General features: G+C 50.3%; 1 protein-coding gene across 6 annotated transcripts; it reads right to left on the bottom strand.

Moving 5' to 3' along the window:
* Positions 1 to 507: 507 nt before the first annotated feature.
* On the bottom strand, positions 508 to 25,866 carry ZNF274 (zinc finger protein 274). Of its 6 annotated transcripts, none has more exons than XM_023650635.2 (8): positions 25,378 to 25,866; positions 24,848 to 24,921; positions 24,003 to 24,129; positions 23,142 to 23,237; positions 7,807 to 8,289; positions 3,884 to 3,984; positions 2,607 to 2,733; positions 508 to 1,833 (listed from the first exon to the last, which is right to left on the bottom strand). In XM_023650635.2, the coding sequence occupies exons 2-8, from the start codon at positions 24,878 to 24,880 to the stop codon at positions 926 to 928; spliced, it is 1,875 nt and encodes a 624-aa protein (XP_023506403.1). In that variant the 5' UTR covers positions 24,881 to 24,921; positions 25,378 to 25,866; the 3' UTR covers positions 508 to 925. The 6 variants fall into 6 exon arrangements, with proteins under 6 accessions (XP_023506403.1, XP_023506404.1, XP_070081190.1 ...); XM_023650636.2 differs by lacking the exon at positions 25,378 to 25,866 and adding an exon at positions 25,054 to 25,113; XM_070225089.1 differs by lacking the exon at positions 24,003 to 24,129 and having other exon boundaries at positions 25,378 to 25,723.
* Positions 25,867 to 27,625: the final 1,759 nt, after the last annotated feature.

The following is a 27,625-nucleotide window of genomic DNA, read 5'->3' as shown; positions in this document are numbered from 1 at the left end:
GTCAAGAAGCTAGAGATGGAGTGGGTTTCAGGCTACAGGCTGTGACCTGGAGAAAGAATTTTAATCTGTCATCTCATGTGAAATGTGGGCATCAAATACATGGCTTAGTACTGCCAGTCTTGTTGCTTAAGTTGGTGATGGGCACCGGGCCAGCATAGGTCCCTCCCTCGGAGGAGTCCTTGAGGAAAAGTGGAAATGTGAAGCAAATGAACAGCCACAGGAAGGTCCCATGCTGGCCTGGGGTTTCCAGCCCTCTAGGCCTCCAGTGGTTCCTGAAGGTTCCCATTCCCTGCTCCCAACCGTATCTCGATGATGCCCTACAGAATGAACAACCTGTGCATCCTGACTCACTTGGAATCTTGGGCTGGAGAGGCTGCAGTCTTGCATGGAATCTGCTGGAAGTGGTCTGATCATCGCCTTCCTTTCTTCTTAACATTGCTTATTTTAAATAACAAATCATTAATGAAGAGATATTTAATTAAACAGGTGGGAAAACACACACGCAGATTCTACCACAGAAATATAGTTTATTTATCCATGTTCTCTTTTAGTCCTTGCCCAAACACATAAATACTTTACCACAAATATAATACCAGTGCACCGACTTTTTGGTACCTGGCTCTTTAAACTTACATTATAATAAGAATTTTAAGGTTTCACTAATATCACTTTCAATGATCAAATTTAACAAATTACAACAGCAATTCAACTGAGTGAAAAACTAATCTGTTTTTCCAACTGTTATATTCACTGGCAACAACTCCTCCCCAGTTTTCCTATTTACTCATGTCCAGGGCAGTCTCCAGGGTTGTCCTTTGGTCTTGAGAACATCATCACTCAATGTTTTTCACTTCAGTTCTGAATCCCACCCAGGCCTGCTCATGTTACAACTGCAGGATTGGGTTGAAAAGTGCTGGCTGGAGGGCTAGGAGCTGGGCTGTTTCTTCTTGCATTTCACCCCACTGTGGGTTTTCTGATGCCCGATGAGATGCGAGCTCTGGGAGAAGGCCCTCCCGCACTTGGTACACGTGTAGGGGCGCTCCCCAGTGTGAGTCCTCTGATGCCTGATGAGATGGGAGCTCTGGCGGAAGGCTTTTCCGCAGTCCTGACACTGATAGGGCTTGGCTCCGGTGTGAGTCCGCAGGTGCTGGGAGATGGCTGAGCGGTCATTGAAGGTCCTCCCACACTCTCGACACTCAAATGGTCTCTCTCCAGTGTGAACTCTCTGGTGCTGCGTGAGGGAGGAGCTCTGAACGAACGCTTTCCCGCAGTCCTGACACACGTAGGGCTTCTCCCCCGTGTGGATCTTCTTATGCACAGAAAAGTATCTCGGGTTCCGGAACGTTTTGCCACATTCACTGCACCGGCACACCTGGCTCCCCTTGCGAATCCTCGTAAATGTGATCTGCTGAGCACTCCGGCTGAAGGCTCTCCCACAGCCACCGCTCTCCCCGGCATTTTCTCCTTTCTTCTGATGAGTTTTCACACGTGGATTAGGCATCATCTTTTTAACCCGTGAGCTACGCTTGCGCAAGCGTTTTCTAGGAAGAGTCTTCTGGGGTGAACTGCGGCTTGTGTCAAGACCCACGTTTGCCTGGGATCTGGGGCGTTCGCAGAGCTGCTTCTGGGGAAGCGTTTTTTCCTGAGTAAGCCCCCTGTGTTTCAATCCTGCGTCCAAGACTTCCGGGGCCCCACCCTGCAAGATGTCCTCTGAGGTAGAGGACCAGGCGTCATCCTTTGAGAATTCTTCCACTTTCAGGTCATGGGCTGGTTCTTCCTCAGGAGTGTCAGAGTTTGGAGTTAACTGTTTATTTTCCAGCGTAGTCTCCCACCCTGAAAGAAGCCAGAGGGTGTGGATGCAGTGGAGAGAAAGTGTTAAATTTGGTTGACAGTATGACATAACTAAGTATTCAAATTCGGAGGATTTTTTTTTCCAAGTACAGTCATGAAAGCTGGGGAGAGAGACCGTGAAAAGCAATGAAGCGTGGGGCCGGCCCCGTGGCCGAGTGGTTAAATTTGCATGCTCTGCTTCAGCAGCTCAGGGTTCCGCCGATTCGGATCCTGGGCGCAGACACGGCACTGCTTATCAAGCCATGCTGAAGCAGCGTCCCACATGCCACAACTAGAGGGACGCACAACTAAAAATATACAACTATGTACTGGGGGCACTTTGTGGAGAAAAAGGACAAAGTAAAATCTTAAAAAAAGCAGTGAAGCAGCAAAGAGGGGAATATGGAGCTTGGTGATTGAGGGGGAACATGGAGCTTCATGATGGAGGGGTGGGCAAGGGGGCAAAATGGAGCTTGGTGATGGAGGGATGGGCGAGGGCTGGGAGAGTTTTCCTGGCTGTCTGAGTTCATCTTCTCTCATACACCCTCAAGGTAGATGGCAAATTAGTCCTTTGCTAGACCTGAGGTTGCCTCTACCCATACAACGCCCACCCCTCCAGGTCCACACTGTCAGTTAAAGGCCCTGGATGGTGCAAGGACTCTCGAGGGCATGCTCAGTCCTTGCACTGGCCCAGAGAAAGGACAAGCCCTGACTCAGGGTCCCTGAAGCATCAGAGTCCCAGAAGGGAGGAGCGGCCAGCAGGAGCGCAGCCTCACCCACGGAGACCAGGTGTCCGAAGGTCTCTAGCATCACATCGTGGTACTCGGTCCTCTGCGTTGGGTCCAGTAGCCCCCATTCTTCCCTGCTGAAGTCTACAGCCACATCCAGGAAGGTCACTGGCTCCTGCAATGTCACACACTTGTGTCTCCTCAGCAGGAGGGTCAGGGAATCATTCATGGGGACAGAAGAAAGGCTGGCCGAGACGTTCCGACGGAGCCTGCTGTGTTGAGGATGCCCCTGCTTTGGGCTTTGCCTAGAAACGCTGACTTGGGGCCCCTAAGAGGTGCAGTGGGTCCTTTCTCACAAAACCAGAGTCTGGGGCCAGGCTGGGGGCAGAGCGCCTACTTTGCTAGGAGCTAGAAGTGCCACAGCAAACTGCCTCTGCCCTCCCCAGCTGTGTCCAGCCCACCTTCCTACAACTTTCCACAGGAGACTGCCCCACCTGGGGCAGACTCACGTCTTCCAGGACAGGCCCTCCCCATGTGGCGGAACCAGTCCCTAAGTGTGGAGCGGTCACCCAGGCTGCCCTGTGGTCAGTCCTTTCTGAGGAGGCGACCAGGACTCTAGGACGAAGAGGCCTCCTCCCGGCCCTCTCCCTGGATCTGGGAGGCACTTTGCCCACAAGGGCAAAGCCTGCTTGAAAAGGACCAGGAGAAAGCAGACCCATGAGACTGGCGTTGGAGAGAGGTTCCTCCATCATCTGGGAGCCCCTGAACACAGCCTTGCCTGCAGCCTACCCCAGACCACTCGTTACATGAGAGCCAATAAACTGAGCCTCAGCCACTCACAGCAGAAACAGCCCTCACCAACCCCCCCCCCCCCCCCCCCCCCCCCGCCCCGACACACACGCCACCGCTTGGTCACACTCTGAGCCTCAACAGTTGGGCCAGTCCTGTTTTATTTATGTCCCAGCTCTGGGTCATTTTCAAGCAAATCCCAGACTTTGTTTTAGTCACAAACACCTAAATCTGCATTTCTGAAGGATGAGAGCTCTCTGGTTCTAATTGGGATCCAGATGTGGCTGGGGCCCCTGCCTGAGGCTATCCTGCCTCCCATGAGTCTGTAAACACTTGGTCCCTCCCTCTTGCCTCCAGATGTCTTGACTCCCAGTCACTGTGCCCTTTCTTGGTCTCCAATGACACCAGGGGGGCTGGAGGACAGGCCTGTGCTTCACCCTCAGAAACTGAAAGGCCTGGCCCGTGGGAGGCCTCGGTGTGGGCCCACCTCATGGGGGATGCTGTGACCAGAGAAGAGGGTGACCCTCCCCACTCACCTCAGGCAGCGCTTTTGCTGGCCGGGCAGCCACAGCCTCCTGCTCCTCCTCCTGCCGAGCTGTGGTCTCCAGAGGGCAGGTGGGGCCCTGACTGGGCAGCACTGGGGGAGACAGCAGCACAGGGATCAGCCAGTGTGGAGCCAGCTGCCCCCCCAGGGGGGAGCAGGTTCTGCCTACATCTCTGTGTCTGGGGCCGCGGGGCCACCGCAGCCACATCTTATCCTGTGATTGTCCCTTCTTCTCACCAGCTCAGCTCCCTACTCGCTCTTCCTCACCGCCGGGGCCCAAAGCTCCCAACCTGGATAGCCCAGGATGCATCACCCCACACGATCACAGTGCACCGGTGTTCCCCACTGCTGAGACCCCTGGTCCCCTCCCTTCCTCTCCAAGGACTGCTCCAGACCAGTCCCTCCTCTGAGGAACCTGCCGCATCTCCACACTCACCTCAGCAACTGGCCTCATACTTCTTCCTCAGAAACCAAGACCCCAGAAACCAAGACCCCATTTCTGGCCTCTGAGTCCTCGACCCCGTTCCCCTCAACTCCTGCTATATGGAGGGTGTGACTGCCCCTCATCCCCAGAGCTGGACCCACTCTCCCAACACACACCCATCTTGATGTGAATTTACCAAATTCCCCCCACCTTAGCAAACACTCTGTCTGATTTTATGGCCCCTCTCAACCACAGCGCCTTCACAGCCAGCTTTCCTGTGTCCCCACACGGTCCACAGGCTTCTATACTGATGACTCCACCTCCACTATCAAGCGGGACATGCTCTGTGACCCAGGCTGGCCACCAGGCTACTGCTTCTCCTGGCCACAATGACAGCATCAGAGATGAACACGGAAGCCACAGCCAGCCAATGAGAGCCAAAGAAGCTTTTGTTGGAACATTTAGGAAAGAGAAATTCCACTGGCAGGGAGACTCCACATAGAGACAGCCTGCCTGTAAGTGAAGCCCACAGAGGCCAGCACAAGCATAGGAGGGATATAGGAGATACAGGAGAGAGGATGAGTCCTGAGGACACTACTGGAGCCCTTGGGTCCAGCCACGCCTAATGCTAGCTCACCCTGGGACTTCTTCAATAAATTCTCCTTCTCCCTTGGGCCATCCTGTGCAAGGTGGTGTGGCAGTCACACCCAAGAGTCCCAATTAACTCGCTGCCCACAAATGCAGGGTTTTCTGGAAGGCTTCTCCCCAGCGTCCTCTGCAATCCTGACCAACTTCAGTCACCCCCAAGGTGTAAACGCAGGACAGACTTGCTGACTTTCATCTCATGAGCTCACAACTGCCTCCTTGGCAGCTGTATTGGTTTCCTATCACTGCTCTAACAAATTGCCACAACAGGGGCTCAACATAACACAGATTTGCTATCTTATGATTAAGAAGATGAGAAGTCTGACACAAGTGTCACTGGGCTAAAATCAAGATGTGGCAGGGCTGCATTCCTTTCCGAGGCTCCAGGGGAGAATACAGTCCTTGCTTTGTCCAGTTTCTAGAGGCTGCCTAAAACACTTGGCTCATGGCCCTTTCCTTGCATCCCCCCTGCTCCTGTCCTCAGGTCTCCTGACTCTGACCCCGTTGCCTGCCTCTCATAAGGACCCGTGATGACACTGGGCCCTCCCGAATAATCCAAGACAATCCCCCCATCTTGAGATCCTTAACTCAATCCTATCTGCAGAGTCCCTTTTGCCACGTGAGGTAACATGTTCACAGGTTCAAGGTATTAGGACATGGACACCTTTGGAGGCCACTGTCCCGCTAACAACAGCGCCCCAGACTCAGTGCATATGAGAGATGACTCACACTCCTGCCCACCCACTCCCTCCCACACCTGCTCCTCCAGGGAGCCCTGTTCTCTGAATCCCACTGTCCACTCTGATTCCTCTCCTCCCCCTCCATCACAAAAGTCAATCAGTCAATCATCTGTTTGCTCAAGAAACATCTTCCAGGGACCCACCAGACGCTGGAAGCCATCGCATGTGTGGGAAGCAGAGAGCAAAGTGTGGTCTATGGAACTTAGCCCCACAGAAATGAGGTCTCGTGGAGTCTCACTCCCAAATACGTCCCATACGCGCACTCTCCCCCGCCCGCCACCACCGTCACTCCTGCCCAAGCCAACACACCTCCCACCGGGCATGGCAACAGCTCTGGTGGCCCAACCGTTTCTTGGCTTGCCTTGTTCTCCATCCCCCCTCCAACAAGCTGCGGCCCGGGGAATCTTTAAAGCTCGCTCAGATGGTGCCACCTGCCCTGAGAACTCAGGGACTGGTTCCACCGGTTTACGACAACATGAAAATCCCACCGGAGATCCTGCTAGCTATGCCTCTGCCCCTTCTACCACAGACCTACCCAATTTCTCTCGGGTTTCTGAACATACTGTGATTGCTCGCATCCTGGGCCTCACAGGTGACGCTCCTCCTGCTGGGCACATCCTTCCTGTCGCCTCCGACCTCCACTCCAAGTCGTGGGTCAGCTATGGCACCCTGGCTGCACCCCAAGCGCCTCTTGGCCCCACCACTGTCACATGCACGTTCACCTGTCAAATTCTGGTCTTTCCTACTTGACCGGAGGCCGGCTGAGCTCGTGAGTCCCCTGGTCCTATCTGTCTTGGTCACCATGTTATCGTCAGCCCCCTTGAGCATGTGAGAATAGAAGACACTCTGGGAACATCCCTGTGTCACTGAAATCAGCTCTTCTATTGGCTCGTGTGCGGCACGGATCCCAAAGGGAGGAAAATGCAGCACTTTACCTGTCAGAAACCTGTAGAGGGCTTATTAAAGGATGCAGTGCCAGGCCCCACCCGAAGGTTTCAGTAGCTCTCAGGTGGGGCCTGAGACCTTCCACTCCACAAATGGGTCCCAAGATGAGGGGCAAGAGTACGTACATCAGCAAGAAAGCACCTAAAGCTCTGACTCGGGAACACGCCAGGGAGGCAGATGACAGAGTGCACACGACCCCTTCCCTACCCCCCAGAATGCCGGGAGCCGTGTTACCGACGCCTATACAGCCGTCTGACAGGGTCCGGGCTGAGAAGGGCCGGGGGGTGCAGGGACGCCCCTCGGTGAAGAATGGCTGGCTGACACCCCTGATATTTTCTGAAATGCATGCATGCTTTCTATCAAGGTTATGACTATACTTGTTTCTGCTTTTTATTCTTGAAGATATACAGTTTAGCTTAGCTTTTCAGCCCCTTACCTTACTAACAAAATGATACTTTCTCCGGGCAGTGTGCTCAAGGGACTATTAGCCCTTCCTCCTGAAAGACAAACGAGTGCTTTCACCCCCTAAGGGGCGCGGGAATGTAAAGGTGTTCAACTACCCGCTGAGAACGCAAATAGCCCTGGGGATAAGATACCCTGGAGTCGCCTTTTGTTCCCATTAACCATCTACACTAACGGGCGTAAATGATTGAGGGAGGCAGGGATGGCTCCCCCAGGACGTAAACAGACGGAATGCTGTCCTGTCCAGAGGCCTGGACCTTCTCTCTTTGATTTAACTTTACCATGAATTACAACAGATGTCAAGGTACCTATCTCTTTTAGCTTAGAGACAACAAACAATAGTTAATTGCGGAGAAGACGATCATTAACCTTATGCTCTGTAGAACAGAATGCTAATAAATATTCTTGTGCTCGTTTTTTACTTCCTTATCTCTCTGAGAATATCTGTAGAGCTATTTCTGTACTAATCCTGAAAAATATAAAAACGACACTTGTGCACAGTAAAGTTGGACTTGATTACACCAACCCAAGTCTCACGTCTCTTCCCTCCCTGCGCCGACTCCGTCCCTCCCTCAAGAACCTGGACTCAGCCAGAGCAGGACTCTGGCACCAGAAGCCTGGAGTTCTTCTCCCCTGATCCCCTGATCCTCAAAGGTGCCTGCAGGAGTGCCCTTCTCCTCACCCTTCCCCTGCACTCACCTTCCTCCCCAGATATCCAGGTCACATCTTCCACCAGGGCCACTGCCTCCTGGCAGTTGTCTGGGTGCTGTGACTCCACCCACATCTGGAGCTTCCCAGGCAAGGCGCCTAGGAACTGCTCCAGCACCAGCAGCTCCAGCATCTGCTCCTTGGAGTGCGCCTCAGGCTGCAGCCACTGGCGGCACAGCTCACGCAGCTGGGTCAGGGCCTCTCGGGGCCCTGCTACCTCCTCAAAGCGGAATGCCCGGAACCTCTGGCGAGCAGCCTCGGGGTCAGTTGGATGCTCGCCCGGCTGCTGAGTGGGCTCCCTGAGGACGTCTGCGCTCAGGCCCTCCTCTTCAGCATAGAGGGCTTGGATCTGGGCATTCCGGGGACAAGCGAGCTCCTGGTTCAGTGTGAGGACTTCGACGACCTCAATCTTCATCAGGGGATTCCCAGCAGGAAGAGGATCCAACTGAGGGTCCAACTGAGCCTCAGGACACTCTGGAAGTCAAAGCAGAACAAGACAGATGGCAACAAGCACCTGGAAACATGTGCCACAGCATGAGCCACCAGGGAAATGCAAATTCAAGCCACAGTGAGATACCACTTCATACTCACGAGGGTGGCTGTTACCAAAGACGGATGGTGACAACTGTCAGTGAGGATGTGGAAAAACTGGCACCCTCATGCACTGCTGGTGGGAACACAGGATGCTGCACCACTTTGCAAAACAGTCTGGCAGCTCCTCACAAAGCTAAACATAGAGTTATACTCTGACCTAAGAGCTCTACTCCTAGGTATATATCCAAGAGAACTAAAACATATGTCAACACAAAAACTTGTACAAGAATGTTCATAGCAGCATTATTCATCATAGCCAAAAAGGGAAAACAACTTAAATATCCATCAAATGATGAATGGATAAACAAAATGTGGTCTATCTATGCAATGGAATATTATCTGGCAATAAAAACACATATAGTGATACACACTACGGCATGTACGAACCTTGACAACATCATGCTAAGTGAAAGAAGCCAGACAGAAAAGACCACATATCGTATGACTCCATTTATAGGAAACATCCGAAATAGACAAATATAGACAGACAGAAAATAAATTAGTGGATTCTAGGAAATGGGGGAATAGAGGGGTTTGGGGGCTGATGGCTAATGGATACAGGGTTTCTCTTCTGGGGTGATTAAAATCTTCTGAGATTAGATTGTAGTGATGGTTGTACATCCTTGTGAATATAGTAAGAACCACTGAATTGTGCACTTTCAAAGGGTGAACTTTATGGTATGTAAATTATATCTCAATACAGAAAAATAAAAAATTAGAGCAAAGAGAAAAGAGGGATGCAGAGACCGTGTGATGCTGTAGATGCCTGCAGTCGTGAGGGGAATAGTACCTGATCCTGTCTCCATGGGAGCCAAGAACCAGGCTGTTTGGAAAGGGCAGGGCTCTGGGTCCTGGCACAGAGTCCACAGCAGCATCTGCTGAGCAGAGCTCCGGGATCGCCCTGAAGTGCTAAGGAGGGCGCTCAAAGCGACAGAAAACAAGCAAGCTCTCCAGACTCTGAAAAGAGACGCTAATTCTAAATGACTTAGAGGCTTTAGAAAAATAAATACAGCACAACCAGAAGGAACTACAGCTAGAATATACAACTATGTACTAGGGGGCTTTGGGGAGAAGAAGAAAAGAAGACTGCCAACAGATGTTAGCTCAGGGGCCAATCTTTAAAAAACAAATCATGTTCTCTTTAAAAATTTTTTTAAGTAAAAAAAATAAATAGAAAAAGCATAAATAACCATGGATTATGATTTACTTCCAACTAGATTCACGATGTTTTATAAAAACAGAAACGCCACGGCTGACATCAAGGTAAACCTGCACTTTCATCCTCGCTGTTGTGAGCATAAGGGGTTAGCAAAACTCTACCCGGGAAGGAACTTAGCGCACGAAGCAAGGCCTCAGCAGAGGGTACCCAGGGACTCTCAGCAGGTTAACCTACTCACGGCCAGGGAGCTATCCGGACACAAGACGGACGTAGAAGCACGAGGGAAAGAATATTGAGACAAGGACCAGACCACACAGAACAGAACTGCAACCCACAGCCTCGGTGACAACAAGCCCAGACGGGCAAGACTGGGTCAATCACTGCCGGTTTCTCTTTTTTGCCCAAATCAATAACCTCCAACGTTCTTTTTTCGCATAAACATTCCCGTTCCCTGCCTGCCTTACAGCCTCTACTGGACACAGCGATGGGGGCTGAGCCCCTTGCTATGCAGTCTCTGAGTAAACAGCCTCTGCTTGCTTGTCCTCAACACGCGCTTCCTGAGCAGTGTGGCATAGGATGGAGCAAAACTGGAAAACACAGGTCGTATTAAGACACGGCTCGAGAAAATGGTCAAAGACTCCCCCGTAAGCGTTAAAAATTACATCAGTTTTAGTGAGAGAATGACAACAGGAAAGTTTCTGTCACATTAACTAAAAAGGAGCGGAGCAGGAAATGACTAGCGTGGAGCAACTGCAGCTGGGTTTAAGAATAAAGGAAAGAGAGCCCGGCGGCGGACGAGCGGTTAAGGTTCCGCGCTCCGCCTCTGCGGCAGGGGTCGCGGGTTCGGATCTGGGCGCGGCCTTGCTGCACCGCCAGCCACGCTGCGGAAGCGTCCCGCACACAACAGAGGAGGCTCGGCCAGGCTGTCAGCTCAGGGCGGGAAGGTCACCGGCACGAGGGTTCTTATTGTCCCCCAGGACGGGAATCAACAGAGACAATGAGCGGGAAAAGAAAATTAAGTTTATCATCACATGGCAGCCGGCGCGGAAGGAAAAGGACGGGCAGCGATTGTCCGCCTCCGCCCCTTCTCCGGTGGCGCGACGGGCACCGCCCGCCACCTCCCCACAGCCACGACTTCCGGCCGCGCCCAGACGTGCGACACGCGCCCGCGCACTACAACTCCCGGGAGCCTCCGCGGCGCAGACTTCCGGCGCCGTCACCTTGAGGGATGGGTCCGCCCGGCGAGCGGTTGGGCTCTCGTCCCCTCCCCGGACCCCCGTGACGCGGATGCGTGCCGGGAGCCTCCGCACACACCGGCCCAAGCGGCAGGGCTCCCCTTCGGGCGCCGCAGGGTCGGGGCGAGCGTCCGGCCTCCAGGCCGCTTCGCCCCGCGCTCCGAATCCCTCCGCGTCCCGGTCCCTGTGGGCGCCCTGTCCCGGACACAAGCCGCGCTTGCCTGCGGCTTCCTGTTTACGCTCTTCGGGCCTAACGGGCACCGCCCGAGGAGCGAGCCGGCCGGTCGGGAGCCCCACCCGCCCCGGGGTTGCCAAGCAGGTCCCGGGCCGCCGCCAGCCGCTCCCTCCCTGTGTTTAAGGTGTGGGTATTTTTTTGGATAAGAATCATCAGAGGCATTTGGTCTCGTTTCCCACACCTCTTGCCCGAGATGGACTTCTGGAGTAGTTTCATTTGGGGGCTCGCTCTTCCCTCGCCTCACCGGCTACTCCCTATCACACACTGGGCTTACGTTAGGCATTTGAGTCCCCGCCTCTTCCCTAGGACTTTGGGGGCTTTATCCCTCCCCCCCACCACTAATTTGGAGCCAGCTCATTCCCCCCGCCCCCCTTTTTTTTTTTTGAGGAAAACTGGTCCTGAGCTAACCTCCGTGCCCATCCTCCTCCATGTTATGTGGGACGCATGCCACAGAGTGGCCTGATGAGTGGTGTGTAGGTCCACACCCGGAACCGAACCTGCGAACCCCGGGCCCACGAAGCAGAGCGCGTGAATTTAACCACTACCCCATGGGGCGGGCCCCCTGTTTTTCTGTTGAAGATTCACCCTGAGCTAATATGTGTGACAGTCTTCCTCTACTTTATATGCGGGTCGACGCAACGGCACGGCTGACGAACGGTGTAGAGTCCGCGCCCGAAATCCAGGCCTGCAAACCGGCGCTGAAGCAAAGCCTGTGGAACTTAACCACTATGCCACCAGGCTGGCCCCTATTTTTCCTTTCAGTTAAAGCTCTTAGGGCTTGAAGTTTCCCTCTGAGGATAACTGGAGAAGCCAGGGATAGGAATTCACCGGAGTCCCAGCAGCACTAGCCTGAGGAGTGCCCCGATATGGGGGGGGGCGGGGGCGGCTGGACGACTCCCTAGGGCCCTGTGCTAGGCCACAGGCAACATTCTGAGTAGTAATCATGCATGACACTTAAAAGCAATTTTAATTCTCCAGATTGCTTCATAGCTTTCTAATTTCTATCTTTGTTCTGTACTCCTTGGTTCAGAGGGATTTTTATTTAGTGCTTTCTCCCTTAAGAAAATGTTGGTTTCTTTTTATTCTACTGCACACCCCCATCCCCAATCCATTTCTAATTTACTTATTTCCCCTTTAATCTTGATCATGTATTTTGTTCCTCCTCTTATCTGTGGGGCATCAGGGTGCTTTCTCAAAATCTTGCATTGAATACTCACTCAAAAATGTTAACTGTTTAAGCTGTAGAGCCTATGTGGGTTTGCGTGTCAGAAACTCTGCCAGTCTTTATGGTGCTGAGAGCCCAGTGGATCCCCAGTGCAGCTCTCCCTGCTGTAGCAGCCCTTCAGGCCAACACAGGTTCTGCACAGTTACCATAAAGCACCTACTGAGTGCCATGCAGTATGTGCTAGGCCACAAGCCTGGAAGCTGATGGGTAAGTCATTCTAGGCACCTCAGTTCTCAATCTCTCATCCCTTGGACCATTCCCCAAGCCCTCTAAGGTAATCCTTACTGCTGTCTGCTCCAGGAAATATTATTTGCCCCACTTCACAGAGAAAATGAAAGTTCTTAAGTTTACTAGCTGGCAGGGGTGGAACTGTACCCCAGGTACTGGCTTTCAACTCACCAGCTGAATGACCCCTGGGGGAATTTGGACAATTCAGTTCTCTCACCTGCAACTCCCTGTCTATCTAGTGGGTTGTTACACAAATTCACTGAGGCTGTGGCCAAGGGGCTTAACCCATCTGGGTCTCAGTTCTCCCACCCTAAGTGGTCAGGTACCCAATGCCAGGTACGGTGTGTAGTAAAGGCTGATGGGAGCTGCTGTTTTCTTCTCTCGTGTTCTTTCTGTCTCTCTGCAGCTTCCCTTCCAGGGTAAGCTGTCTCCCTCAGTGCTGTTTCCTAGTGAATGCTGACTGACGAACCAGGTATACTAGGGCTACCAGTTCACAAATATACTAACGATGCCCAGGATCAAGAGGAGTGCTTACCTCAGCTCCCCTCATCCCTGTGCCTTTCCCTCCTTGTCCAGAATGCCCCAGCTCCCCACCCTTTCTCCTCTCCCTATCATTCATTCCTCAGCTCTCCTGGGCACCTTGTTGCATCACCTTCTAAGTATGTCTCCCCAACTGGACTGCTGAGGCTGCCAACTGGGTTTTGTGCATCAGAGCCCCCAAAGCCAGGCCCAAAGGAGGATCTGCCAAAGGCACTGATCATCATCCTTACATTAGTGAGTCTTCGAATCAATAAGTGTAACTACTGTTTCATGATGGCCCTCCAGGACCTGGGCTTTACACCACCACAGTCCCAGTAAGTGACAGCGTCCAACTTTTACAGAAAGGAAAGTGTTGGGAGAGGCTAGGAGCCCTGCCCAACGCCACACACTGGGCAACGAAGCAGCTGGAATCCAAACCCTGTTCTTTTACGCCCTTTACACCAAAGGGGGCTTCCCACAGCCACCATCTTACTTTTCATCAAATGTGCCCCCGCAAATGTCTTGTCCAAAGGTCTCCGCACTTGCCACAGCCCTGCCTGCAAGTCTTTCCCATCTTCACCTGGCTCCCCAGTGCCACCCAGCTCTTAGCTTGGATATCACCTCCTTGGAGCTGTCTTCCTGCCTGGTTCTAACTAGTACTGAACACTCACGCCTCTCCACTCCCCCAGCATATCCCATGGTTTTATTTTTCTTCCCAGCAGTGATTGCCACCTCAAAGTATCTGGTTAATTCACTTATGATCACCTCTCCACCTTCTCTAGAGCAGTACTGCCCATTGGAACTTTTTGTTGGAGGAAATGTTCTAGGTCTGCACTTTCCAACACAGTGGCCATTAGCTGCAGGTGACCAATGAACATTTGAAAGATGGCCAGTGTGATTGAGGAGGTGAAGTGCTAAGTATATGTTAGTCGGTTTAAATTTAGAGACATGAGCTTGTGGCAGCTCTGGGATGAATGTAGGCCCACAGTCAGGCCTCGAGACCCCGTTTGTCACTGGGACCCGACCCTGTAACATACTTGGCATTTTGGCAGGTGCTCAAGCGGCAGTTGTTGACTCAACACAGCTTCTAAGTGACTTGGTAAAGGAATTTCCTTCACCGGGACTTTTGGGCCTTTTAGCCTTCTGTCTGGATTTTACCATACGTCTGTCAAATTCCAGGAAATCTCACTAGCCTTGTAATAGTGTCTAATCTGTAAATTATGGGAGGACTGCTGTGCTACAAAGTTCCCATCTTCACCTTGGGAGCCAGAGCAGTGGGTGGGACTGCAGCCACGGGATAAGAGGACACCTGGTTTACGTCCCACCTGCTTCTTCCCAGACCAGCCAGGTCAGAGGTTTGCTCTCCTGCTCCCACAGGTACAGTGGCTCCAGCAGCACTTCTGTAGAGGCTGCTGGCTGGCATGACTGTAGGACTTGAGTCAAGAAAGGGACCTCATACACTTCTAGGCTTTGTAAGCCCTCAAAAGACACTGAAGCTTCTACTGTTCAAGTCTTCCATGTCCCACTTACTTACAACTTTGTCCAAATAAAGCCTGCTCATTCCTTAATAATTTATTCTTAGGTACTATTTCAAAAAATTATTAACAAAATCTCTCCTCCGTCTGGTATTAAATTGGTTATTCCTGGTATAAGCCAAAGCTATTAGCTTCTGTATTATTTTGTAATTCGTCACACTGCTAAACTCTATTATAGCTATTTCAGAGAATTACCTTTTTGTTTTTAAAGGTGGTTAATTGTTATGAACTACAAATATTTCCTCCTTTCTAACATTTTTGTCATTTTGTGCTTTGGTGAAAACAATGCTATGTATACTTTTGCAGACAGAACCTGTTAACATGTCAGCCTGTGTTCTGTCATTGAACTGCTCATGTTCCATGGAAAGTATCTTTTAACAGGAAGTTGGAAAATACTCATTGCCTAGGTCAGTAAGGAAGTGCAACTGACCACTTTCTTCCAAAGTTAATTTTAACATTTCTCCTGGGACCAATTCTGACAACTTTATACTTTGCCAGAAATCTTTCCATCTTGTTTCTTCATTCCTACACTCAGCAAATAATTACTGAGCACCTGTGCTGTGTCAGGAACTGGTGATACAGCAGGCAGGTGATAGCTGTTTCCATTTTAGGAGCGTAGGTATGGGTAGCACCTTTAAAGTGGAAACTCTCTCTCCCACCCAGCTTCCTTGTCAGGAGACAATCACAGCCTATCAGTTTCTACATTCTCCCAGTGATAACCAGTCGACACACATTCATATTTGTGTGTGTATGTCTATTTTTAAGGAAAAAAATAGACCTCAATATTATGTGCAGCTATATATCTTTATATATGTTAAGATACATTAAAAGATAATATATTTAAGAGACACACACATATGTATCTTGGAGATTGTTTCCTATCAGCATGTAGAGCTGGCTCACCCTTTGCAACAGTTGTGCCAAGTACTGTGACGAAAACAACTACATGTGTTGCTGAGTATCTGTAAAGAGTTTTTTCCCCTGAACAGGTTTTTAGCTTGCCTTTTACTTATTCCTGTTTAATCAAAGTTGGTTTTGCATTTTGTCTATCCAGAAATAAGCTCTTGGATTCTTTTTTTTTCTCCTACATTTCTGATTGATTTGTTCCTGCTTTTATCTTTTAATTTTTCCTCTTTCCTTAGAACTTTTGGTGGTATTTTTTCCCCCAAAAAATATCTGAGTCAAATGCTTAGTTCATTTGTTTTCCTTCTTATTCAATTAACAGTTAAGGCATTTCAGGCCTTGAAATTACCCCAGGAACTACACCTGGTTGCCAGAGAGCAGTTCCCGGATAAGAGATCAAGATTACATGAGTCCTAGAGAGCATCTATGTGGAAGGTGACAGAGAACATAAAGTATTCTTGAATACAGATCACACAATATGTGAACACTCTGCTAGGCTGGATTCCTGCCAAAACATGTTTGATAGTCACTCAAGATTCTATACTCTTGACCCCGTCCCCAAAGATGTGAGCCTCTCAAAGTTCTTCGTAGCCCTTTCTCTCAAGAGTTCTCATCATCCTTTACCCACCCTCTTGTCTCAAAGCCTGGCCTCGTCTTCGAACTCTCCTCTTTGAAGATGCCCTCTTGTTTCTTGCAATTTCTTCAAGCATTTATTTACCCAACAGTTTCCTGAGCTAGAGATTCACACATTGTCTTAGCAACTGGGGATATATATGGGAAACTGAAATAAGGACGCCTGCTCTCACTCATGTTATTTAATATTTGTTCTACATGTTCAGATCAGATAACAGAACAAGTTAGCAAAGACAGGACCTGTTTTACTACATTTACGTACTTAGGAGATCAAAGTTTTATGGAGTTTGCCTTCTGTATGACTTACCTGGTGTAAAAATAGGGTAAGACATTTCATTTTTATTATTCAATGTGGTTCTTTCCAGTGTGAATTTTATTGTTGTTCTTCTGTCAAATAAGGTGAGAGCTAAGGCTAATAATCTGCCTGCACAGATTACATTGAGAGTCTGCTCTCATATGAGTCCTCTGATGCTGAACACAATGAGGACTCCTACTGAAGGGCTTCTTGCCAGTGGGTTCTGTGACTCCTGAAGCCTTCCTAACACTGATTACACTCTCAGGCCCTCTCCAGTACGACTTCTAGGGCTGAGTAAGAGAGCTACATATGCAACCTTTTCCACAGCAATCACATTCCCATGGTTTCAGAGTTCACAGATGTAATTATTGGGTATAAGAACTTTTCCAAATTCAATCAAACTGGAATTCTTTTTTTGTCCAGTACGAACTCTCTCAAGTAAAACAGAATCTGGCCAGAAGCCTCTCCTGCTATGATCATATTTCTGAGATTTCTTCTCTATTTGAGTTCTCATGTGAAAAAACTCATGAAAAGGACTTCCTCCACTCAGGGTCTCTGCACTTTAGTCTCCCATGTGAGCCTTCTCTTAGTTAAAGAAGGCTGAGCAGGGCTGAAAACAGGCTTTCTTACACTAATTTATTCAATCTTGTTCTTGAATGAATTATCCTCTGTAAAAACAACTAATTTCCTATGTACCCCACATTTAATGCCCATGTGAATCCTCTCAGGCTACACAAAGGAAATCCAGAGAAGGATTTCCTTCTCTTCCCAACAAAATGATCTCCTTGTATATTTTTTCTATTGATGTTTGTACTAATTTGAGAGTTGCCACATTCATATTTGTAGGGCTCATCTCCTGCTTAATTTCTTGACCAGCTGAAAAAGTTAAATGTCCTGCAGGCTTTCCTACAATCATGACCTTCAAAATAGTGCCCACTCCATTGCTTTCCTAATGATTAAACGAAGATTATGTCTCAAGGTTTTGTGAGTTTTTAAAAAATTTTTGGTGAGGAAGATTGGCCCTGAGCTAACAACTGTTGCCAATTTTCCTCTTTTTCGCTTGAGGAAGATTGTCCTGGAGCCAACATCTGTGCCAGTCTTCCTCTATTTTATATGTGGACACTGCCACAGCATGACTTGATGAGCAGTGTGCAGGTCTGTGCCCAGGATCTGAAGCCATGGACCCTGGGCTGCCAAAGTGGAGCGTGCTAACTTAACTGCTATGCCACGAGGCTGGCCCCTATGTCTCAAGTTTTCCACCAAAACCACACGTGGGAATACTTTCTTGAAAGAACAGGGGCAGGCCCCGCGGCCAAGTGGTTAAGTTCGCGCGCTCCGCTTTGGCGGCCAGGGATTTCAACGGTTAGAATCCTGGGCGGCATGGACATGGCACCGCTCAGTGGGCCACGCTGGGGCGGCATCCCACGTGCCAAAACTAGAAGGACCCACAACTAAAAATACACAACTGTGCACCAGGGGGCTTTGGGGAGAAAAGGAAAAATAAAATCTTAAAAAACAAAACAAAACAAAACAAGAACAGAGGGATGGCTGAGTGCCATCAAATATTCCTCCACATTCCTTCAAAGCATCTTTCCAAATCAGTGCCTTCTTGAAGACAAATGCCATCTGACCTACTTTAGCCAATGCCTATGCTGCCATTTTTGCTATCATGGAAAGCTGGAGAGGCACGCAAACTGATTTGCATCAGAAAGGCCTAGCTTTCCATTCCATCCTAGTTCTCTGCATTAAGGAGAGGCACAGCCACACCAGTGTGGGAGGAAGAGACCACTGCAGCAGATGGTTGTCCCATTGGACAGTAAAGCCATTCCAAACACCTATGAGTCCCATGGTTTTATGCACAGCCTGGACCTCCTCCTGAGGTCCCGACAAGTGCATTCACCAGCTTTACAAACCTCTACTTGGATGTCTAAGTCCCAGCTCCATTCATATGTCACTAACAGAACCAGTGAATACATGAGACAGTTCCAAACACTCCTGAGTCTAAGTGAAAGCTACTAGGAAGTTGTCTGTACTATTCATGTAACTCTGTTTAAATTATTTCAACTTAAAAAGTAAACACAAAACCTCTATTTCCACCCTTCAAGAGTCTGTGCCTTTACCAGGTTTCCCCATATCATTGACTAAGACCAAAAACTCAGGAGTAATAGTTTTCTCCTTTATTGTATTTTTTTTTTTTTAAGGAAGATTAGCCCTGAGCTAACTACTGCCAATCCTCCTCTTTTTGCTGAGGAAGACTGGCCCTGAGCTGGCTAACATCCATGCCCATCTTCCTCTACTTTATATGTGGGACGCCTACCACAGCATGGCTTTTGCCAAGCGGTGTCATGTCCACACCCAGGATCCAAACCGGTGAACCCCAGGCCACAGAGAAGTGGAACGTGCGAACTTAACCGCTGCGCCACTGGACCGGCTCCTCTTTTACTGTATTTTTAAAACGAGATATTGATACCTACATTACAAAGAATAGTTGCAGGAAATCCCTTGAAGCCTTCACCTATGAGGGATTCCAGGTGGCTTGCTTACCCTTGCCCGCTTGGTCAATTACTCACCTAGTCCCACTAAATCCACCTGGGGATGGGGTGATGAATCTCCCCACTGGATGGGGAGAAACCCATGCTAGCTACTCTTAGGCCAGCTAACACCATCTCTTCCCGAGATACTACCACGGCCCCCTGCCTGTTTCCTTCTGAGCCCTACCACAGCTTTCTTCACAAGCACCCAGAGTGAGCCGTGAACAGCCACGCCACACACCTGCTCAATGAGAATCAAACTCCCCTCACAGTGGAGGCCCTGTGTGCTCTGCCAAACTTAACTTGCATGTCAGCACACCTGTTTCCTCCTCCCAGCTCAGTGGGCAGCTTTCCCTGAATATTCTGAGCTTGTTCCATTCTCATGGTCTCCCCAAACAGCATCTCTGTCCAGGCCTGGAAGCTCTCCTCACTGCCACTCTTACAGGGCTGCAACTTCTTTTTCTTCAGAGATCAGCTCAACTCTTCACCTGCAGTGTCCCCTGACCACCTCTCTAGACTAACTCCCCATTGCTCCCTGCTTTACATCATGCTGTTCTTTCTCAGTGCTCACACAATTACATCTGTGTAACCTGTCTGTAGAAGGCGATCATCTATTAGGCTACGACGTCCACAATGGCAGGGATTATGCTGGGTCTTTGGCTTACTATCTAAGTGTTTAGTATACTGCAGGGGACACAAAAGGCCTTCCACAAGTATTTGTGAGTGAAAGGAGGGAGGCAGGGGAGGGAAGACATCACATAAAGGACTCTGACAGAGCGGAGATGAGCCAGGCACTTATCCTCTTAGGCCTAGCCTGCAAGGGTGACCTGACAAGCCTCCCTGCACCCCACCAGAATCTCCTGTCACCTGTCAAGCCAGCTCTCCTGAGATGTGCAGAACCACAGGTGCCCAACACCTCCCATGGCAGCTAGATTCAGGGAACTACTGGATCATCCAGAAGTGCATGGCTGGGAGGTTTGCCCACACAGGACGTAGGACTTAAACTCCAGGGAGGACGAGAGACAGACCTGACAGAGTCACAAAGATGGGAGGGAACATTAAGAGGCTGGATCAAGGAAGCCACCAAAGGGAACAGAAACCACAGTGAACAGATGCAAACTGCCTGTGCTGCTGGGGTCCTCCCAGAGGAGGTACAGTTTAGCAACTGGTGCTAATGGTTAGAACGGGTTTTCAATGTAGGGAATGAAAGGAATGACTGAATATGGAAAGAGAAACAGAAAACATTAATGCTGAGCCATCAAGCTGAAACAGAGTCCAGAAACAGGGGAGGAAGAATTGCAGAGACTCCAGTCTCTCTTGTGGAAAACAGAAGGTCATCACCAAAGACTGGGGCCAGGCCCAGATTTCACAGCTGAATATTGCCAGGAGCGGGTAGCTCCAGTGTCACTTGCATTAGAGCACAGAGAATAAAGGGGAGAGCATCCAGAGTTTTCTTTACAAAGCCAGTGCACTCTGATACAAAAGCTGACAAAGAAAACCACCTCCCGGACCTAATTCATTAATATTGATGCTTTTGTCCTAAAAAGTCAGTCAACGGACACCAGCAGCAGATTACACCCAGGGTGCTTCCATGTTTGTTATGTCACTGTGTTAACTGTTCAAAGGAGGAAATCCCTATGGTCACTTTGGAAGGCCCTGGAGGGAAAATTACTGATTTTCATGTATTAGGAAGGGCTGGATGACTTATTTCTTTATCCAGGTAAAAACTGTTTTAAATGAAAGCAGAATCCAACAGCGTGCTTGTCAAAACCCAAACAGTTGCCCATTCAGAGACCGGACACTCACTCTTCACACTTTCGGCTTCACAGTATTTCAGAAGTACCAACTGTGAAGAATTAATTATGTGATTGTGCAAAAGAAGTAAAAATGGGGCCGGCCTAGTGGTATAGTGATTAAGTTTGCCGGTTCTGCTTTAGCAGTCCGGGGTTCACCAGTTTGGATCTCGGGCGAAGACCTACACACTGCTCATCAAACCATGCTGTGGTGGCATCCTGCATAGAACTAGAAAGACAACTAGCATACACTATATACTGAGGCTTTGGGGAGGAAAAAAAAAGTAAAAAAGTATTAACACAAATGCCTCTTCCTTTATACTTGCTGGTAAAATGACTTTGTACTAGAGAAAATTAATGAAAATCTAACAAAAATATTACAAATAATAAGAGAACTCAGCAGCATGACCGGTTCATCAGGAACTACGCAAGAATCCAAGGGAAGATTAACCTGAGCAGATAACAGCAACGTAAAGGCCGACAGTCCTTGGAAGGCCTGACACAGCGCAGTGAGGTGAGCAGACCCTTCTTTGTACACTTAAGCCAAAACTTGACAAGACAGACCAATTCGGCATCAAGGAACTTCTAAATCCAATCAAGTGTAATATACATTCTACAGGATTTTCTCAATGAACCCTAACAGGCTGATATAAGTGTTCATCTGGCAAACTAGGTGGTTGAGGACAACTAATAATTTTTTTTTTTTTTAAGATTTTAGTTTTCCTTTTTTTCTCCCCAAAGCCCCCTGGTACATAGTTGTATATATTTTTTTAGTTGTGGGTCCTTCTAGTTGTGGCATGTGGGATGCCACCTCCGCATGGCCTGATGAGCAGTGCCATGTCCGCACCCAGGATCCGAACTGGCAAAACCCTGGGCCACCAAAGCAGAGCACACAAACTTAACCACTTGGCCACAGGGCCAGTCCCAAGAATTTTCTTTTAAATGAGAGGAACTACTATTTATCCAATTTTGTTATAAAACTATAATAAGTACAGCAATATGATGTTTACTTGGAGACAGATCAAGGGAGCAAAAGGGGCAAGGAAGAAGGCCTGCACACGCTAACAATGAGAATTTAGTCCATGGTAAAGATGGTGTTTCCAATAAGCAGAAGAACCCAGTCAGAAATGGTGTTGAAAGAACTTTTGCCCCTGGGGCCAGCCCTGTTATCTAGTGATTAAGTTCAGTGCACTCTGCTTTAGTGGCCAAGGTTTGGTTCCCAGGTGCAGATGTACATCACTCGTCGGTGGCCATGCTGTGGTGGCGACCCACATAGAAAATACAGGAAGACTGGCACAGATGTTAGCTCAGGGTGAATCTTCCTCAGCAAACCCCTCCACCAAAAAAAAAAAAAAACACTTGTGCCTCACACCACATACACTAGGAAACTCCGGATAAATCTAACAGCTAAACAAAAAAAGAATACTGGAATACAAGAAAGTATTTGTACAACCTGCCTATGTATGATAAGAAACCTAGAATAAGAATAAAGACAGATTTGAAAGGAAAAAACGCCTGAAATCATAAAACTTCTTTATGGAAACTAAAGGTAGAAAATAAACGTTGGCCTGAGGAATTTGCAACATTAACATCAATAATACAGAGCCCCCCCCGACACACACAAAAGACCAACAGGAAAAAAATGGGAAAGTATATGAACTCACAAAAGAAAAAATATAAATGGTCCACAAACTTATGAAAATATGTGTAACTTCATGATGGAAATGTGAACTAAACTGAACACGTTATCTTTTCCCATCAATCTGCAAACCTTAAAAAGACCACTATAAATTGCTAGCGATGAAGGGGAAAGGGAGCTCTCATGTACTTAAACAGCTATGTGTACTTTAAAGGATTTTAGATGATAATTTGTTGCTATCAGATTTTTAGCTTACATCTTGGTTGCCTCTGAAGTTCCATTTCCTGAAATCCTACCTACAAAAAAACCAAGTTAAATGTGCAAAAAATGTATGCAAAGAAGTTTTTTGCAACAACGTGAATGTCCATCAAAAAGAAAAAACCAGATGAGGATTACACTGCATCTGTCAAAATGAATGAAGCAGGCCTGTCTGTACTGACTATGATAAGGCCCCCAAAACACAAACGTGTATTCATATGCATACATGTAAACATACATGAAAACTGCTCAGAAACACACCAGTTACTGGTCATTACAGGAGGGGAGGGCAGTAGAGAATGAGTGGAGTAGAGTGAGGGCGGCTCTCCTGCCCACCTGCCACCAGCAACAAGTTTACATTCAACCAAGCAGTATACCCGACTCTGAGGCCAGAGGAAAATGCAGAGCTTGATTGCACATGTCTGCGGCTACTCACCACAGCACCCCACCTACGGTTTCTCCCATCTACCTTTTCTAAGACACCAGTCCCTGACTAAGCAGTCGGCCCATTCCCTGCCAGGACTCCCGTGTGCCTGGTTCTCACCTGAAAAGGTGTCTTGAGGAATTCCTCTCTCCACCGACCAGAGCTCTTCCTCCTCCTCTAACTGAGATACCACATCTGGCTTGGAAAGCTGATGTTCTGCCCAAGGGAAAAGAGACAGGGCTTGGGGGTCTGTGTTCGGGAGAAAATGCTTAACTGCTGTGGCACATGCAGTCCCCGAATTCTCCCGCTAGGGCATAACTTCTAGTCTAGGGCAGTGATGATAACCCCGCCCATCCCCTTTGCCAGCTGCTTGCTTTCCTGGACTCCCTTGCCAGTAAGGGTGGCAGTGGGACACAGTTCTGGCCAGCAAGACACACAGGGAAGTCTGTCAGCTGCCAGCCTTGAGGCTTTTTCTTGCTGAGCGTTACAGCTGTGAAAAGAGAAGTAGCCAGGTCTGCCCCTCCCCTTCTTTCTTTCTGCCTTGAACAGGGACGTGATGTTTGGTGCCACAGCCATGCAGCTACTAACTTAGAAATGGTTAGTTCACACACTAACACAGAGAAATGGAAGGGATCAGGATCTTTGGTGACACTCCTGAGCTGCTGGACACTGACACCACGTCCTCTGGAATTCTTGTCAGAAAAACAATTAAGCATCCACTACTGCACCTAAAAAGATCCCTGACAGGCCCACCTCCCTGGTATTCAAGGCCTCAGAGGGATGGATTAGGTGAAGCTTCAAAAGTCAGACGTGAAGTAGCCTTGTTCCTATGGGTACAAAGTAAATCCCTCTCCCTCAGGCCCCAGCCTTGACACTTGCACTCTGATCCCTGCAGCCTGAGCCCAAGCAGACACACACTTCAGAGGCACCACATTGGTGCTGCAAAGCACAGATCTTTATTGACACGGAGACCAGCCTTACCCACTGAGACCAGGTTCCTGTAGTTCTCCAGCATCACCTGCCTGTACAAGGACTTCTTTTCAAGGTCCAGCAGTCCCCACTCCTCGGGAGTAAAACCCAGGGTTACATCTTCAAAGGTCACTGGTTCCTAAAACCCACAAGTTCCTTAAGGCCAGGGCCTGTTGTCACCCACACTGACAGGAGGGGGAGGCTGCTGGAGTACGTGAAGGCAGGCTACAAGATGACCTGAGAGCATTCCAGGTGTCTCTTTGTGTGTTCCTGCATTTGTCCGAAACCGAGTAAACCCGAACTTGACCCTATTCAGGTCACAGTAAAGAAAACAATACGAGAGAGCAGGGAGGATCCTCCGTTCTCTGAAAACCTCTCCTTTACTCATCAATCTGGGGATTCCAACACCGGCATCAGCGCGTGTGCCCCGAGCTGAATCCTGGCACCCCAGCCTCAGCCCCCACCCACCGTCCGTGCTGCTTCTATTCCTTCACCTGCCCAGAGTCCATCCTCACTTTTTTTCTCCTGGCGACTGAGCTCAGATCACACCTAGCTTTGACGCCAAAGGAACTGCTGAAATCTAACTCTGAGTCTGACCTCCGCTGACGCCCCTCCCAGTATGCTGGATAAGTTAGAAACCCCGTCCTCTGACCTCTAACCTCTAACCACTCCCTGGGGAAGCTAAGCAGCCCACGGTTCCTGCACTCCGCAAGGTCTCATACCCACCCAGTTCCTCTCCTCCTCCTCCTCCCAGAGGGACCTGGGGCATCTCAGGGACGGTGGCGTCCCACTGCCCTCCGGCCACCCCGCCCCCAGGGCCGCGGTAGACTCAGGAACTCCAGGAAGCCTCTACTCACACAGAACCAGGCCGTCGGAAGCCCGGAGGCCATCCCTTCCTCTTCCTCGACTTGCCTCGTGGGAGCGGACGGTCCTGAGAAGGTCGAACGAGGGAATGAGGGGCGTGAGGGATACGTGGAGGGCCCCCTGTGCCCCCAAGCGACCCCCAACGGGAAACGACACGTCCTCCCCCGCCTCCGAAAACACCCTGAGGGGCCGACTCCACCTGCTCCCGGACACCCACAGCCGCTCCCAGCGCCCAGCTGAGTCCGCCCTCGCCCCTCCCCCCTTAAAGAGGTGGACCCCGCCCCGTCCGCACGCAGGCGGGGTTGGCCGTCAAGCCCGCCACGCCCGCAGAGAGCTGCCCGCCCTCGGCCCCTCGGCCCCGACCACGCCGCCCCTTCCAGCTCTGCTGCAGGAGGACGGCAGGCGACGCCGGCCCCTCTCCTGCGTTTGGCGGGGAAGGGCCTGAGGCTGGGCGCGTCCCGCGCGGCGGCTCCCAATCGGCCCGCAAGGCCCCCGACAGGCGCGGGTTTCGCGCCGCACTCACCCCGCGCGCGGCGCACAATGGCGCCCGTCGGCCCGCCGCGAAGTGCGTCAGCGCGCCGGCCGGGACTACAACTCCCAGACACCCCTGCGCCGCGCCCGACCGCTCCCAGGCGGCGGCCATCTTGGCTGGCTAGCTCGGGGTGCCAGGCGAAGCCAGGGCAGGCAGGAGAGGGCCCTCGCCGGCGTCCCTCGGCGGTCCAGCCGGGCAGGAGGAGGCCTCGGGTGGGGCACGCCGCGCCGCGGGGCTCCAGCAGTGCGTGGGCAGCGAAGCGGTCCAGGAGAGGGTCGTGCCCCGCCACGAGGGCGACCACGCGTGGGGAGAGCCGGAAGTTGGCGAAGGGGAAGGCGTGGGAGGGTAGGCGGGCCGGAAGTGGAGGGGTGGGTCAGAGTCGGTTGGTGGGGGCCGTGGGCCGGGCAGAACCGGAACTGTGGGGGCGGGGCTGGCTGCTCCTCGCGCCCACGGTAGAAGAAGGAGGGCCGGGAAGCGCCCAGGGGGCGGGGCTAACGTCCCCCGAGTTCCGCGGGGAGGAGGAGGGGCGGGCAGGAAGCGCACGGGGAGGAGCCAGAGACCTCCCAAGTTCCGGGAAGAGGGAGACAGGATGCACGGAAGTGCGTGTAGGGGCCTTAATGTTCATCCATATCTAAGGGAGAGGAAGAAGGGGCAGGACTGGGAGAGCAGGAAGTGGGCTGGAGCGGGGTAAACTTCGCCCCGGGTCCTAGGAGGAAAAGAAGGGCGTGTCTGCCCGGAAGTGTGCGGAGGGGCCGGGCCTGAAAGGTCACCCAAGTTATGGGAGGGGGCAGGCGCGGGTGGGCGAGGCCTGTCAAAAATAAACCCGAGCTGGAGCGAAGTTAGAGCAGTGAAAATAGATTTTATTCGATAAACCTATTGCCACAGGGGACGAGAGGCTGCAGTATAGAGCTGGGCTCATTTTGAATACAGCCAGAACAAGTGAGGTTGATAGCCGGGGGGCAAGTTGGATTGCAGGGTGGCGTTGTGGCAGAGAAAATTGGGAAGAAGAGACATCAAGTCTGGGGGGCATTCTGGCTGAACCAACCCAGCAGGATTCTTGCTGGAGGCAGGCCAAGGTGATCATATAGCACCTGGGGGAGTGGGATGGGGGGGTTGATCAGATATCAGGGTAGAGAATTCTTGATAAACTGATTTAGCAGGTTCTTGCTAAAACTGGATTCTCCAAGGAAGTACACGGACAGGCTTGTTCAGGAGAGGGTTCAGGAGAACCTGACTAAAGTTTGGTTAAGCAAAGAATCTTTGTCAGGGAGGAGGAGTGGGCTGCGCAGGATCCTTTGCCCAGTGTCCTTTCTGTGAGCCGAGTTGCCTGTGTCTAGGAAATGAGAATAGTTGTCATTGCTAAGGACCTGGTGTGTGCTGGTCTTCCTTGGGCCCAGCGTGCCGTAGTCTTCCTTGGGAGCCTAAGAGGAAGTATTCTCTTGTCTTCCTCAGAGTCCAGTGTCTGGTGTTCTCTCATCTTCCTCAAGTCCCCAGGCCCCGTGTGGTCTTGTCTTCTCAGAGCCCAGGCTCTGATGTTTTCTCTCCCCCTTGGTGCTTAGAGGTCTCTTGTGCCCCTCGGTCCCAGGGCCTGGTACTCTGCTCTTTCTTGGAGTTTCCTAGCAGGTCTCAGCAACCCTATGCCTCCCTTTGGGTTGTCCTATCCACTGCCTGCTGAGCTTGTTCGATGAGTTGTTAATTTTTCTGGCCACTGTGGAGAGCATCCACCTGCAGGCTGCACATCGTTCATCTTATTTGCTGCAATTAGACAGTAAGTCTGTTGATTTTTGCACGTTAGTATTTACTCAGAAACCATGCAGATATCTTTTATTCTAACAGTATTTCCTTGGATTTTTCTTGGCTATTGTAGATAAGACATCATCCTCATTCCATAAGTAATTTGGCCTCTTTTCCATTTTTTTCTTTTTTGAGGAAGATTAGCCCTGAGCTAACATCTGCCGCCAGTCCTTTTTGCTGAGGAAGACTGGCCCTGAGATAACATCAGTGCCCATCATCCTCTACTTTGTATGTGGGACGCCTGCCACAGCATGGCTTGACAAGCAGTGTGTAGGTTTGCACCCAGGATCTGAACCAGTGAACCCCGGGCTGCCAAAGTGGAACGTGTGAACTTAACTGCTGCACCACTAGCCTGGCCCCTCCTTTCCCATATTTTGACTTTAAAAAAGTCGATGTTATATAGCCCTAGGTACTGTGACGGAACCATGTTAATTAGTCATATTAT

The sequence above is a fragment of the Equus caballus genome, chromosome 10 (genome assembly GCF_041296265.1).
Source record: "Equus caballus isolate H_3958 breed thoroughbred chromosome 10, TB-T2T, whole genome shotgun sequence".
Lineage (NCBI taxonomy): Eukaryota > Metazoa > Chordata > Mammalia > Perissodactyla > Equidae > Equus > Equus caballus.
This window is presented reverse-complemented; position numbering and strand designations above follow the sequence as displayed.

Coding starts and splice junctions, on each gene's coding strand:
- ZNF274 (XM_023650635.2), bottom strand. CDS start 24,880: ATGGCCTCCGGGCTTCCGACGGCCTGGTTCTGT. Junction 23,238..24,002: donor CAGGAACCTGGTCTCAGTGG/GTAAGGCTGGTC, acceptor TCCCTTGGGCAG/AACATCAGCTTTCCAAGCCA. Junction 2,734..3,883: donor CAGCAAAAGCGCTGCCTGAG/GTGAGTGGGGAG, acceptor GTGACATTGCAG/GAGCCAGTGACCTTCCTGGA.